The 13406-nt window shown below is 42.2% G+C and overlaps 1 protein-coding gene across 1 annotated transcript in view; it reads left to right on the top strand.

Moving 5' to 3' along the window:
* Positions 1 to 12967, top strand: part of Slc45a2 (solute carrier family 45, member 2) — a 32610-nt gene extending 19643 nt beyond the window's left edge. The window contains exons 4-7 of the mRNA NM_001107653.1: positions 4719 to 4862; positions 6054 to 6177; positions 8431 to 8642; positions 12248 to 12967. Coding sequence (NP_001101123.1) covers positions 4719 to 4862; positions 6054 to 6177; positions 8431 to 8642; positions 12248 to 12472 — 705 coding nt within the window. The 3' untranslated portion in view covers positions 12473 to 12967. The remainder of the gene's footprint in view (positions 1 to 4718; positions 4863 to 6053; positions 6178 to 8430; positions 8643 to 12247) is intronic.
* The last annotated feature ends 439 nt before the right edge of the window (positions 12968 to 13406 follow it).

Raw genomic sequence — 13406 nt, forward strand, 5'->3', positions numbered from 1 at the left:
TTGATATCTGGCAAAAACAACCAGTGGAGAAAAAGACAGTCTTCAATGACTAGGGCTGGAAAGTGTGTGTATGCACACAAGGAAGAATGGAGCTAGATGATCATGACGTAGCATATAAAAAACCAGCTTGAATGAATCACAGACCTAAATATATGCCCCAAACTGTGGAAGGACTAGAAGGAACCAGCAGGGGAGGCGTGACCTTTACCTAGGAGTAGAGAGGATGACATGCTTGTCATTGTCTCACAGTACAAAGGAGGATAGAAACACGGGCTTGCATGGCACTGACGGATCCATGTTCAGCAAAGGAAGCTATCAACAGAGGGTGAATTTGCAAACTCTATTCTGGCGAGCTGTTACTATCCAAGAGGAAGCCAGCAAGTAAATGAGGGGCTTCATGGTTTCTGTTGTGCTGGCTGGGGTTTTTGTCTGTGTATATGGGGCAAGGGGAGGGACTTTTTGCTTCATGTTGCTGGGCTTTGTTATTTTTATATTGGTGTTGATTTTTGTTTGTTTGTATGTTTTTTTTAGAGAGAGGGGGAGAGAGAGAGAGGGAGTGGGGGCCAAGAGAGGGGAGAGAGGGAAGAGGAGAGAGAGAGGTGACTTCTGTTAGTCCTATGCAGTCATTTCACAATATATACATATTTGTAACACATCTCAAACTATTTTCCAGTTGAACAACACAAAGACAAATGAAGCAAACAATAAAACAATATCAACATGTGTCACACAGGATTTAGAATTGGAATCCTTTCTGTCGGCTGGTCTAAGAGACAAGCTAGGCCAGGTGTCCCAGGCCTTTAATCCCAGCACACTGGAGGCAGAGGAATCTGGATCTCCATGAGTTCATGTCCATCCAGGTTTGTGTATCAGTTCTGGGTACCCTGTCTCAAAAGTAAAGAAAAAATGTACTAAAGCATACAAAGCTATAAAAGAAGGAAAAAATATTGTAAAAGAAGCAGATTAAGAATAAGGAGCAGAGCAAGGCATCGTGGGGTCAGAGCTAAGTGTATGGCTCTTCTCCGTGCGCATCTAGGGATGCCTCCAGGGCAGGATCAGAACCAAGGTCAACGTTACTATACTTCCTCACAGTCATAGTTCCAAACGGAAGGCCCTGCGCAGTTGAGAGCGAGAAGTCTTTTGAATGGGAAGAGACCTGAACTCTAGAGTTCAAACTGGATTCCATAAAAACCCATCTCCTAACCCTGCATGCCAAAGAGTTTTCCTTCTCAGCGTTTGTGTTTTCGAATACCTTTGTGTTTCTTCCTCCCGAGGATCCTGAACCTTGTTCACTCACAAATCCATCCGTTCTCGGCCAGCAGCTGTGACAGTGCAGCACTGTCTGTGCAGTGTACTGGCTCTCAGGGGCTAGAACCCATTGCAAGGGCTTCTCCCAGGGAACTGTGAGTCAGGGGTAAGGTGCCAGCTGAATTTTCATTCTCAGTTAAAACACTGAATATTTAAGTTCCCATCTTTTCTGGAAATACTAAGCTCAATTTGAAGGCTCAATTTTCTGTTTTTAGAAGGGAAGAGAAATTAGGTTAACAATGAAGCAGGCTGAAAATCATGTAGGAGGCAGAAGGATACATTAATATTTGCAGCGAGGCAGAATTCGTGCTTGCCAGGTTTACTTTCCCAATTATGCAGTTTTGTGGGAAGGAGAAATAAAATGCAGAGAAAGCACTTAGTTTGAAGCAAGAAAATCAGCTGCCATTCCCTGGACAATATCTACGTTTTCCTAGAAGTAATGTCACGCCGTTGTTACAATCACCTTTTATTTTAGGTATTGTATTCTACATGCAGAAGATTGGCATCTTCCCTCACTATAAGAGAAGAGAATGCATGTATTTTGATACTAATTAAGTGTAAGAAGATTAATATATTTGCCATCAGTGGGCCAAATACTGCAAGATGGGTAAAGTTAGCTAGGTGCAATGGTGCACGTCTGTGATCCCAGAACTCTAGAGGGGAAGGTAAGAAGACTGGGAGTTCAAGAAGGTCATCCTCTCACCCTCGCCTATGTGGCAAGTTCAAGGCCAGCCTGAGCTACATGAGATCCTGTCTCAAAACAGAAACAAAGACGATGAAACTGAAAGTGTCAATTATGGGATGAACCTAAAATTGTTAAATCTGATTTCTTCATCAAAGGAAAAAAATTGGATAGCTGTAAGTTATAAAACAATATGCTGTTATAGTGAAAACAGGCAATCTCAGGATACTGTCTGATAAATCTACTAATTAGGCCTCAACTTCCTTATGTCAAGACTCAGAATTTTAAAACCACTGAGAAGAAGGAACCATCAGCACTCTCAGTGGACATTCATATTTTCACTGTCCTTTGGGAGACTGACTGCTTAATGTTCCAATGTTTCTTTATTTTCTTAGATGACAAGATGCCAAAGACATTTTTGTTTTCAGTTTTGTGGATATTTAAAAAATTCTAGCTCTCTTAAGCTTACTGAAACCAAATAATAGTAATAATAGTAATAATAGTAATGATGATGATGATGATGGTGGTGGTGGTGGTGGTGGTGGTGATGGTGATGATGATGATGATTTGCAGCCCTGATGTTAATGTATGAATCTGAAGTGAGGAATCTGGCGGATGAGTACTCATCTTTTAGGTGTGTCAATTTACACTCTTCACAGTTTTAACTCAATGCAAAGCTCACTTAATGTCCAACATTGGCAACAGCTGGGGAAGTTACTGGAGAGCGGGTACCTAACTTAGCTAAGGACAGGGAGTTGGTTAACAATCTGTGTTAGTTTCCTAAAACAATACTATAAATGAAGCAGCTTGAAATAACATCCATCTTAATATAGTAAAAATGGCCATTTTACCAAAAGCGATCTACAGATTCAATGCAATCCCCATCAAAATACCAATCCAATTCTTCAAAGAGTTAGACAGAACAATTTGCAAATTCATCTGGAATAACAAAAAACCCAGGATAGCTAAAACTATCCTCAACAATAAAAGGACTTCAGGGGGAATCACTATCCCTGAACTCAAGCAGTATTACAGAGAAATAGTGATAAACACTGCATGGTATTGGTACAGAGACAGGCAGATAGACCAATGGAACAGAATTGAAGACCCAGAAATGAACCCACACACCTATGGTCACTTGATTTTTGACAAAGGAGCCAAAACCATCCAATGGAAAAAAGATAGCATTTCCAGCAAATGGTGCTGGTTCAACTGGAGGGCAACATGTAGAAGAATGCAGATCGATCCATGCTTATCACCCTGTACAAAGCTTAAGTCCAAGTGGATCAAGGACCTCCACATCAAACCAGACACACTCAAACTAATAGAAGAAAAACTAGGGAAGCATCTGGAACACATGGGCACTGGAAAAAATTTCCTGAACAAAACACCAATGGCTTATGCTCTAAGATCAAGAATCGACAAATGGGATCTCATAAAACTGCAAAGCTTCTGTAAGGCAAAGGACACTGTGGTTAGGACAAATCGGCAACTAACAGATTGGGAAAAGATCTTTACCAATCCTACAACAGATAGAGGCCTTATATCCAAAATATACAAATTACTCAAGAAGTTAGACCGCAGGGAAACAAATAACCTATTAAAAAATGGGGCTCAGAGCTAAACAAAGAATTCACAGGTGAGGAATGCTGAATGGCTGAGAAACACCTAAAGAAATGTTCAACATCTTTAGTCATAAGGGAAATGCAAATCAAAACAACCCTGAGATTTCACCTCGCACCAGTGAGAATGGCTAAGATCAAAAACTCAGGTGACAGCAAATGCTGGTGAGGATGTGGAGAAGTTAATAAAAAAAAAAAGAAAAGAAAAAAAAAAGAAAAACTGAACATATTCCTAAAATTAAAAAAAAAAAAAAAGAAATAACATCCATCAATCGTCACACAGTTTTAGGGGTCGGGAGTGTTGTTGGGCTCCAGTGGGTTCTCGGCTCAGGGTCTGACATTACTGCAATCATGATGTCAACAATGCTGTTTTCTCATCCAGGATCCAGCTAGACAGAACCTGTCTTCAAACTCATTCAGGTTCACTGGCAAAGTCCAGTTCCTTGTGGTGAAAGAGTGAAGTTCCTGTTTTCTTGTGGATTATTGTCCAGGAACTGCTCTAAGCTTTGAAGGACCACTCTCAGTTTCTTTTCCACATGGTTCCTTCTGTTTCCAAGGCAGCAACCCTCAAGCTTTAAGTTGCTCAGCTGGAAGAATGCTTTCTAAGGACTGTGTGATTCAACTAGTATTAACCATGCAACCTTCCTTTTAATTCCTTCAAGGTCCACGACCTAGTAACCTTAATTGTATTTTCCAGATTCCTCTCTACATCTAACAAAACACAAGCTTGGGTTCCATAGAGACAAGAGGTCATCAATCTCTTGAATGAGCCTACCATGCACTAAGAATAATAATTACCTAAGGGATTGTTTAGAACTGTGAGCCTTGACCTCTTATAGGGGCACCATTTAAAGACAGAGTGCTAGCTATTTCTTGTATCTTGGACTTAGTGTAGCTCCATTCCAAAACTCTTCAACCTTAGATGATGAAAGTTATTTATGGGCCTGTGACTACTCAGTAGTCATTCATTTCACACAGCACATTATCAGTGAGTTTGTCCCGTGGAAACCAGTGTGGGATGTCATATGATAGACAAGTGACAGAGATGTAGTATGACTCTGCTGATGGCCGTGTACCTACACTGAGCACCTTTGTTCTTTTATCAGAGTCAGAGGACAATGTCGATGAAGTCACTTCTTCGGGCACTAGTGAACATGCCTTCCCATTATCGCTGCCTTTGCATCAGCCACCTCATTGGATGGACTGCCTTCCTGTCAAACATGCTCTTCTTCACAGATTTCATGGGGCAGGTAACAAATGTATATGCCCACACTCATCAGAGCTTCTCTTGTCCCTTTGCAATAGGTGTAGCAAAGAGTGCCCACGGGAAACTGGTTTACAGGTACAGTTCTAGACATAGGCTGCTACACCCTGTAAAATGAAACACTGCGAGATCTAACATCACTCAATCAAATACAACAAATGAACCTAATCCAATGGGACAAATACATAAGAGTAGCTTTGAGCTGCAGAGCTGTGGCAAGCTTCATTAAAAGGGGGTATGCAGCCTGGTCTTGCAGGGTGAGTTTTAGAGATAAGACAGGGCAAGAAAGAAGTCTAAGTGGGAACAGGAATGGCATGTGCTGAAATGAGTTGGAAGTCTGTTAGTTGTACCAGAGAATGGTACTAAATCATCTAGGGCCAGGTGTTATCTTGACAGGGGGACCATTAACATCACTCCAGAGAAGTGTTACTTATATTTGATGCATGTAGTGAGAATTTTGGTTTCTTTCAAAAGCACAGAAATGTTATGGGAATGTGTTTTTGTTTTAATCCCAGGTGTGGGATATGCAGCTGCTTTAGATTATCCACAACAGCTGACTATGATTTGCCTCATGCTCTAGCAGGGGTGTGATTTTTTTTTTTTTTTTGGCCAGCTGCAGTTAGTTTCTGCAAGTTTGGAATTCTGGGGACTCTTGAAAGGGTATGTAAATGCTAGAGCCCCAAGAGGGGCTGTGCCTGCTGCTGCTGGAAGTGGTGGTTGCTGGTTACTGGTCCCATTATTGTGATTTGTCAAGTGGCCATGCACAAAGAGAGGAGAAAAAGAAACTGAATATCCCAATAGAGAAGACCAAACTTGCCCCAAGGACCCAACGATTCTAATCAGCAGGCAGTCGTCTAAAGATATCAATTCCCCCTGTACCTGTTAGCCTTCCTTCTTTCTCTCCTACTGGAATAGAGGCAGGTATTGGAAGGGTGGATAGGGGTGGGGAGGGTTGTAGAAAAAGGAACCCATAAAGTAACCAAATGTCCTGCTACAAATTAGATACTTTGCTTGATGAAGGTCCTTAATGGAGATATGCTGGATGAAAGGAGAGTCTAGTGCTGTCTGCTTGAACGTAGGCCCTAGGAGGCACCCCTTCCCTCAAGGGTAGAGAAGCATGAGAAGGGCTGCCCAGTACACTGCACTAGTTACACAATCACCCGGACCTCTCTTTCAGATCGTATACCATGGGGATCCCTACGGTGCACACAACTCCACAGAGTTTCTCATCTATGAAAGAGGAGTTGAGGTCGGATGTTGGGGCTTGTGCATCAACTCGGTGTTTTCTTCAGTTTATTCTTGTAAGTATTCTTCTCCTAAGGCCATCTTCAAACAGCTAGCAGTGGGACCCAGATGTTATACCTCACAGCCTATTCCCTTCTCTTTCAGAGATTGGATTCTTGATCATTTTAAGGAGACGGGGAAAAAAACCCACCTATTCCTTTTGAGATAATCCCATGAGGTGTCATTTTTCATAGTCAATTCTAGGAGTCATTTCACTTGAGTTGTACTTGTAACCAGTGGTTTCTGGGAAACAGTTGCTAGAAAATAGAAGGGAATTTTGTGGATAAGATAGTGAAATATTGGATGAATGAGATGTGGAGTCCAACAACTTCCTGGTCTGCTGGAGCAAGACCATTTCATGGTTGCCTATGTTCATAGATGATTTAGCAAATCTGTAGATGATTTCCAATTCTTCCCATAGCTATCTTAAATTGTGCTTCCTTCATGGTATTATTCAAGTATTCCTACTTCTTCACCCACCCTTGATAGAGGCCACCATTTACTTCACCTCAGGACATATTGTTACTCTTTGCTCTCAGTTCACCACACAGCATCAGGCAAAGATCTAGCATCTCGAGCTACGTAGAGTGCCACAGGGCAACCCGGATGCCCTGGTAGAGAATAGTCAGAGAGAATTCCATCTGCACAGTCAAGAAACAGCCTTGTAGCCATTGCTACAGTAACTCTGGGCTCTGAGATAGAGCTGACCACCCTGTCCTATACTAGCATTCATGCCTAAAATTCAACTCAGTAATTTCCTTCTACTGCAAAGACAGCACTGCTGAGGGGGCCAACTCTGGGTGTCATGGGCAGCAGAGCCAAGGGAATTTCTAGATCTTGAAGTGTATTGACTTCTCCTCATGAATGAAGCATTTTTCACCAGATTTTCAACTTTATATGGTTGGTATAGATGTGAACAAATCTTTTTTTCTTTCTTCGCCTCTCATTGGCTTACCTGCACACCCAGATAAGAGCTGTGCATTGATGATCTCTGTTGAGCAGCAAGACACCTTAGACTGAATGTTCTGCATACATACAAATCATGAGACAAACAAGCTTGTCAAGGATTACTATGAATTTGACCTAAGTCGGCACTGCCTTAGCAACAGCATTCCAGACATGGGATGCATTTCATAAGGGGAGTAATGTTGTCTGCTTGTCTTTTCTACAGCTTGTCTTCCATCCAATGACCCGAAACAATGTTTTGTTTCATAACTGATTCAAACACAATACAGATTTTATTTTTTGTCTATGATGTCCAATAATAATTCCAGTGGCAAAGCAATGTTTCATTCTCAATAGGCACATCTCAAGCACGTGCCATTCATTCTCTGGTTCACATGATCCAATACACTAAAATAGAGGAGATAACTCTTTCCTTATATTTGTATGTGCAAATACATGTTAAGAGGAGAAGAGAAGCAAAGTCAAAGTTAACTGTCCTTGTCTGTCCCTGAAGTCAGTAAAATAGCAGTAGCCACACTAACTGGACATCGTCACTGTGACCTATATTGGTCTGGGTAATTTTTTTCATATGTTTTGCCACCTCTTATTCTGACTAACAGCCTACACTATAAAGAACTGTGTTTTATTCCTATTTTTTAGGTAAGGGGGCTGAGATGATAAACAAGTAAGGAACTTGTCTCAGTGGAAGAATCAATGGTGGGAAAGTGTGGGAAACAGCTTTTGTAAGTTTGACAAGACAGGGCAATGTCTGCAGAGAACCTCAAATCTTTTTTACCTGGACAGACAGACTGCCTTCATGTTGGGGCTAATAAACTAATAATGACTTGGATCACTCTGGGAAGCTTGGCTATTTTAATATCCTTAACTAACCTAATTTTGGATCAGGATAAGCATACAGTGTCCTTGGGTACTCTTGGGCCAGACCTCTCCCATCAGAATGAGCATGACTCTTCTTCTATGTCTTTCATCCCTGGGTCACAACATCAAGGTTCTCCTTTCTGCCTCTTCTTTTTACATTCTCTTGATATTTGGCTGTCTGCTCAACCGTACCTTCTTCTCCTCTGTGGACAGTAAAATCAGCAAGGCAATTTCATGCTATCTTTTATGCAAAGGATTTAAAACTGATTCCCCAAAGCCAGCTGTTTCTGACGCACAGATAAGGAAATGTTTTGTTCCTGACTCAGTATTAAAGGAAGTCGTCTAAAAGAGAAAAGTGCATCTTCAAAAAAAAAAGATTATCTGACGTTATTAAATATTGTGAGGCACTACCAGTCGTAATCTTTTCCCCTTTATTCTCTCTACAGACTTTCAGAAAGTTATGGTTTCCTATATTGGATTAAAAGGCCTTTATTTCATGGGATACTTGCTCTTTGGCCTGGGAACAGGATTCATAGGACTCTTTCCAAATGTGTACTCTACCCTGGTCCTCTGTTCTATGTTTGGGGTCATGTCCAGCACATTATACACCGTGCCTTTTAACCTCATTGCTGAGTACCACCGTGAGGAGGAGAAAGAGGTGGGTGACAAAGGGAACTTACCTAAAGGATCGGGGAAGGAAGGAATTTGGCAGAAGGGGGTTTAAACAACTATAACCATGCAGCCATGACTATAAACCTAGTCGAGCTCTTCTCTCTTTGCTGATGAATCCCAATGCACCTTTAGGGCAATGATAGTGACCCCCAAATATCTGGTTAAAGAAAGTAGGCTCATTGATGATGATAATGAGTCATTGATCAGACTGAGACAAAGAAAAGAGGCCCAGAGTCTTCTGTAACCAACCTACAGGGCTTTCAACTTCACTCCAGCGTTTCTAGATGCCACAGTGATGCCATCTCTGTTTTAAGGTATGGAGAAGCATGGTGGCATTTCTTGAGGTTACAGTGGGGATCTGTGACTTGACCCATGACATGGTTCCTGGATAGAGGTGCTGTCCACCTATAACTTGGGACTCAAACTACAAGGCAGGACCTTACGTGGTCCTAATGAATGTATTTGAGGAGTACAGTAAAGAAACCACTGAAAAGAGTCATCCTATCATATATATATATATATATATATATATATATATATATATATGATATGTACTTATGAATAATGATGGTAGGAGCCTAGAGGACAGCATGGGCTCCAATATGTAACCACAGGTGTATGTTAATGGAGAGCCATATGTCCTTTATTCCAGAAAAAAGGGAAACGACTCCTTTTGGCAGAGGATAAACTCATTTCACAAGTGCACAAGGAATGCTGGCTTTTATCTAACCATCAGAAATTCTTCTGTACTCAGGCCTGAGCTGGGACTAGACTGCCATTTCTGGACATGTGTATGGCCAGCCTTTAGGAGTTTGGGGAGCTAGAATTTCCCTTGGACCTGACAATGAGAAGTGTGGGTAGTTTTGCTCTAGGATGGTTGCCTCTTCTGATTATAAACGTACAACAGTTGCTCTATGCAAGCTGACTTTTGCTCCCTTAAATGGAGCAATGATGAAAAATCTAAGTGAGAGCCATGAGTTCAATCCATATCAGCCAGAAACCATAAAACACCGAGTCAAAGTCAGTGTGACCCCAAGCACATGTCAGTGTGATTTAATTTCAGCGTTTGTTTGCATCGTTCAATCTGGTACTTGCAAGAAGGCAGAGCTGCAGCGGGAGTCCAGACCCTCCAAGTCCTTATTCATAAGTACACAAGACAACTATCCTTATCCTTTAGTAAAAGTTGCAGTGCATCACGGGGAGGGGCTGCTGTTGGAAAACAAAAACAAAAACAAAAAAACCAGTCACCAGAAAAGCCTCCTTTTGGAAAGAGTTACTGGCATCAAGATGTATAAACTGATATGACCAGTGGTTAAGGGGGAGGTTTTTATTGTACAAATAAGAGGGAGCACAGCCAGAGGCATCTGGAAGCATCCAGAGCAGAGAGAGAAAGTAGTAGGCAGTGAGAGAGAGAGAGAGAGAGAGAGAGAGAGAGAGAGAGAGAGAGGAGGGAGCAAGTAAAGGAGTGAGCCTGGTCAAGATGGCAGGGTTCTATGGAGAGGGAGGACCTGAGGGGAGGGAGGGGGGAAGCTGGAGGAGTTTAGGGCAGGGGAAGAGGTGAGAAGAAAAGCCTGTTCTCTGTGATGTGTGATGGGTATTTGTGGTACTCAGGGAGCTTGGTGGTCAGCATCACTTTGGTATGCTAATGGACGCCATAGATAGCCTGTTGTTCCTTCTGACAGTGGTAAGAGAAAGGCTCCTTTGGTAGAGGAGAACTAGTTTTTCAAGTTCCTGAGGAATGCTGGCTTTTGCCTAATCCCAGAATTTGGCATTTTCTTTGGATCTGACACAGAAACAACAACAATACTAACAACAAAAACCCCAAACCAAAAACCAAAACCCAGACAATGTTTGCACTTCAAGAAAACTATCCTGAAATTCTGCCTCCCGGCCTCCTTGAAGCTGCATGATGTGAACCATGTTATTTAGTCATTATGTAGCACTTAAACTGAGTTCACTTTCGCAAGAGGTTCTAGTCTCATGAGATTCTTTAATAACAATATATAGAAGTATTCTCGTGAACTAGCTCCCTCTATATTTGTTCTGTCCACACCCCCACCCTAAGCAGGCTATGTTATCTTGCTAGATTTTTAAATTTTATCTTTTCAATGTTTTAAAATGAAAATCAAACAAACATGAGTGTTTAGTCAGGGTTTCTGTTCCTGCACCAAACATCATGACCAAGAAGCAAGTTGGGGAGGAAAGGGTTTATTCAGCTTACACTTCCACATTGCTGTTCATCACCAAAGGAAGTCAGGATTGAAACTCACACAGGGAGGAAGCAGGAGCTGATGCAGAGGCCATGGAGGGATGTTACTTACTGACTTGCTTCCCCTGGCTTGCTCAGCTTGCTCTCTTATAGAACCCAAGACCACCAGCCCAGGGATGGTACCTCCCACAATGGGCTGGGTCCTCCCACCCATGATCACTAGTTGAGAAAATGCCTTACAACTGGATCTCATAGAGGCATTTCCTCCAGGGAGGATCCTTTCTCTGTGACAGCTCCAGTTTGGTCAAGTTGACACACAGAACCAGCCAGAACAGTGTGTTTTCCTATTTTCCCACTTTTAATGAAAAGACAATATTCCTCTTTCCCCACGATGCTTCTTTGATTAGGAGCAGAAGGGATGGTCATCCAGATGGCAGCCATCCTTCTCGGTCAGGGGAAAATGACAACACTCACTACACAAGGCCAGTGGGAAAGGAAACATGAAGGGATATAAACTGTGCTGAGCAGAGTGCCTACTTAAGAGCTCACAGGAATTCAAACATGACAGCCAGTGTTATTGTTGTCCTGGGGACAGTGTCAGTAATACCTGCACCTAGGTGGGTGCAAATGACAGAATAAGGTCCTAACTACAAAGCTACCTTGCCAACAACACCTAGCACGTAAGAGACACCAAATGGCAACTCGAACCAACTGGGGCCAGATATTAAATATCTATCAAGTGTTAGCATAGGAACAGAATAACCACACTGCTATGAAGGGGTTAAACTTTTGCTTCTCCTATGTTTAAAAGGACTTTAGTATCCTTTTGAAAAGGTTTGACTTTTTAACACCAGGGAAGGAAAAAGGATTCGAACTGATGCTTCTTTGAGTTTCTGCAACATTGCATTTATTTACTTCTTACAAAGAGAATTCTGACTATATGAATGTTTAATCCATGTATTCATCAAAGGTGAAGGAAAAGCCTTCCTTGCACATAAGGAAAGCAGCATCAATGGAGTTCCCTGAGACCCTCAATTAGAAAGTAGCAACCCGTGGCCTGCTGGTCAAAGGCAGCCTGCTGCTTGCTTCTCAACAGTTTATAAGATAAGAACCCCTTTTAGGTTTGCAAAAGGTTGAAAAAAAGTTTAAAGAAGGATGCTGTTTTGAGATGCCTGAAAATAACAGGAAACCTAACAGCAGTGTGCTTAAGGCTGCGTGTGAATGCAGTGTGTTCCTGCACGAAAGCTTTCTTGAGGTGTGAGAGTGGAGTCAAGTAGTTACGGCCAAGGTCCTATGAAGCCCAGAAGTATTTACCTTCGGACTCTTGACCCTGTGTGCAAGTACCTTGTAGACGAATGCTTGTTTCTGTGCTTCCCTTGTAGAAGCAGCAGGAAGTCCCAGGAGGCCCTGACAACCACGGGCGAGGCAAAGGTGTGGACTGCGCTGCTCTCACCTGCATGGTGCAGCTGGCTCAGATATTGGTTGGAGGTGGCCTGGGTTTCCTGGTCAACATGGCTGGGAGTGTCGTCGTCGTGGTGATCACAGCCTCTGCAGTGGCACTGATAGGCTGTTGCTTTGTGGCTCTCTTTGTAAGATATGTAGATTAGATTCATAAACATCACCTCAAACCTCAGACAAAAGAAGCCCACAGCAAGAAATCGCTCTTTTCTCGGACTCTTCGGCAATGGGGACTGTATGCCCATGCTGGCACTGCAGCTTGCATGTGTGGTGGGATTGCCTGCCCCCTGCATCACATCCTTACTGTCCCTCAATGGGAGAGTCAAGTTCGGCTTCTCAAGAGGATTTCAAGCCTTCATAGCCTCTGAGGAACAAATGCATCCTACCTGCGATGCTTCTAATGTAATTATAAAAGAACAATTTATACACCATAGGGAAATCACGTATTTCACCAAATTCAGAAGTACTTAAAATATTGCTGAGTTTTTTTTATCGTGCTGATTTATACAAAGTTAATTGGCTCATAATTAATTCCCATTAATGTATGACATTCTCGACAAACCTGAGTTGGATGTCTCATTCTGCAAGCTCTGCGATTCAAACATGTTCATCCATTTCATTGATGCAGTAAGCACATTTTTCTTGGGTCTGTACCTTCCCTTCATCCTCTGAAACTGGCACTTTCAAGAAGCAGTTCCTGGGTCTTTCCTGTGATATTCTATCTCACCCTCAATAAAGCACATTTAAAAATTTGCTTTAGCTTAAAACCTTCATGGGCTCCCATGTGGGGAATTTTCACTAGCCTGAAGAGATTGTATTGAGACCATGCTGAGAGACCACTTAGTAGGGAAACCATCTACAAGCTTTAGAACCTGGCAAATTTTGAACCCCCTTTTGGTACTCAGGGTGAAGTATTTAACAGCCTGAACCATACATGTTTATGTGTGCATCGGTATGAGGAATTCCATTCTCAGAACATTGCGACCCTGAGGACACATTGCTCGTGAAATGCTTCTCTTTACTGAAAAGTCTTTTTTTCCTTGCATTTTTTTAAAATTTACATTTCAAATGTTATCTCCTTTC

The sequence above is a fragment of the Rattus norvegicus genome, chromosome 2 (assembly GCF_036323735.1).
Source record: "Rattus norvegicus strain BN/NHsdMcwi chromosome 2, GRCr8, whole genome shotgun sequence".
Taxonomy (NCBI): Eukaryota; Metazoa; Chordata; class Mammalia; order Rodentia; family Muridae; genus Rattus; species Rattus norvegicus.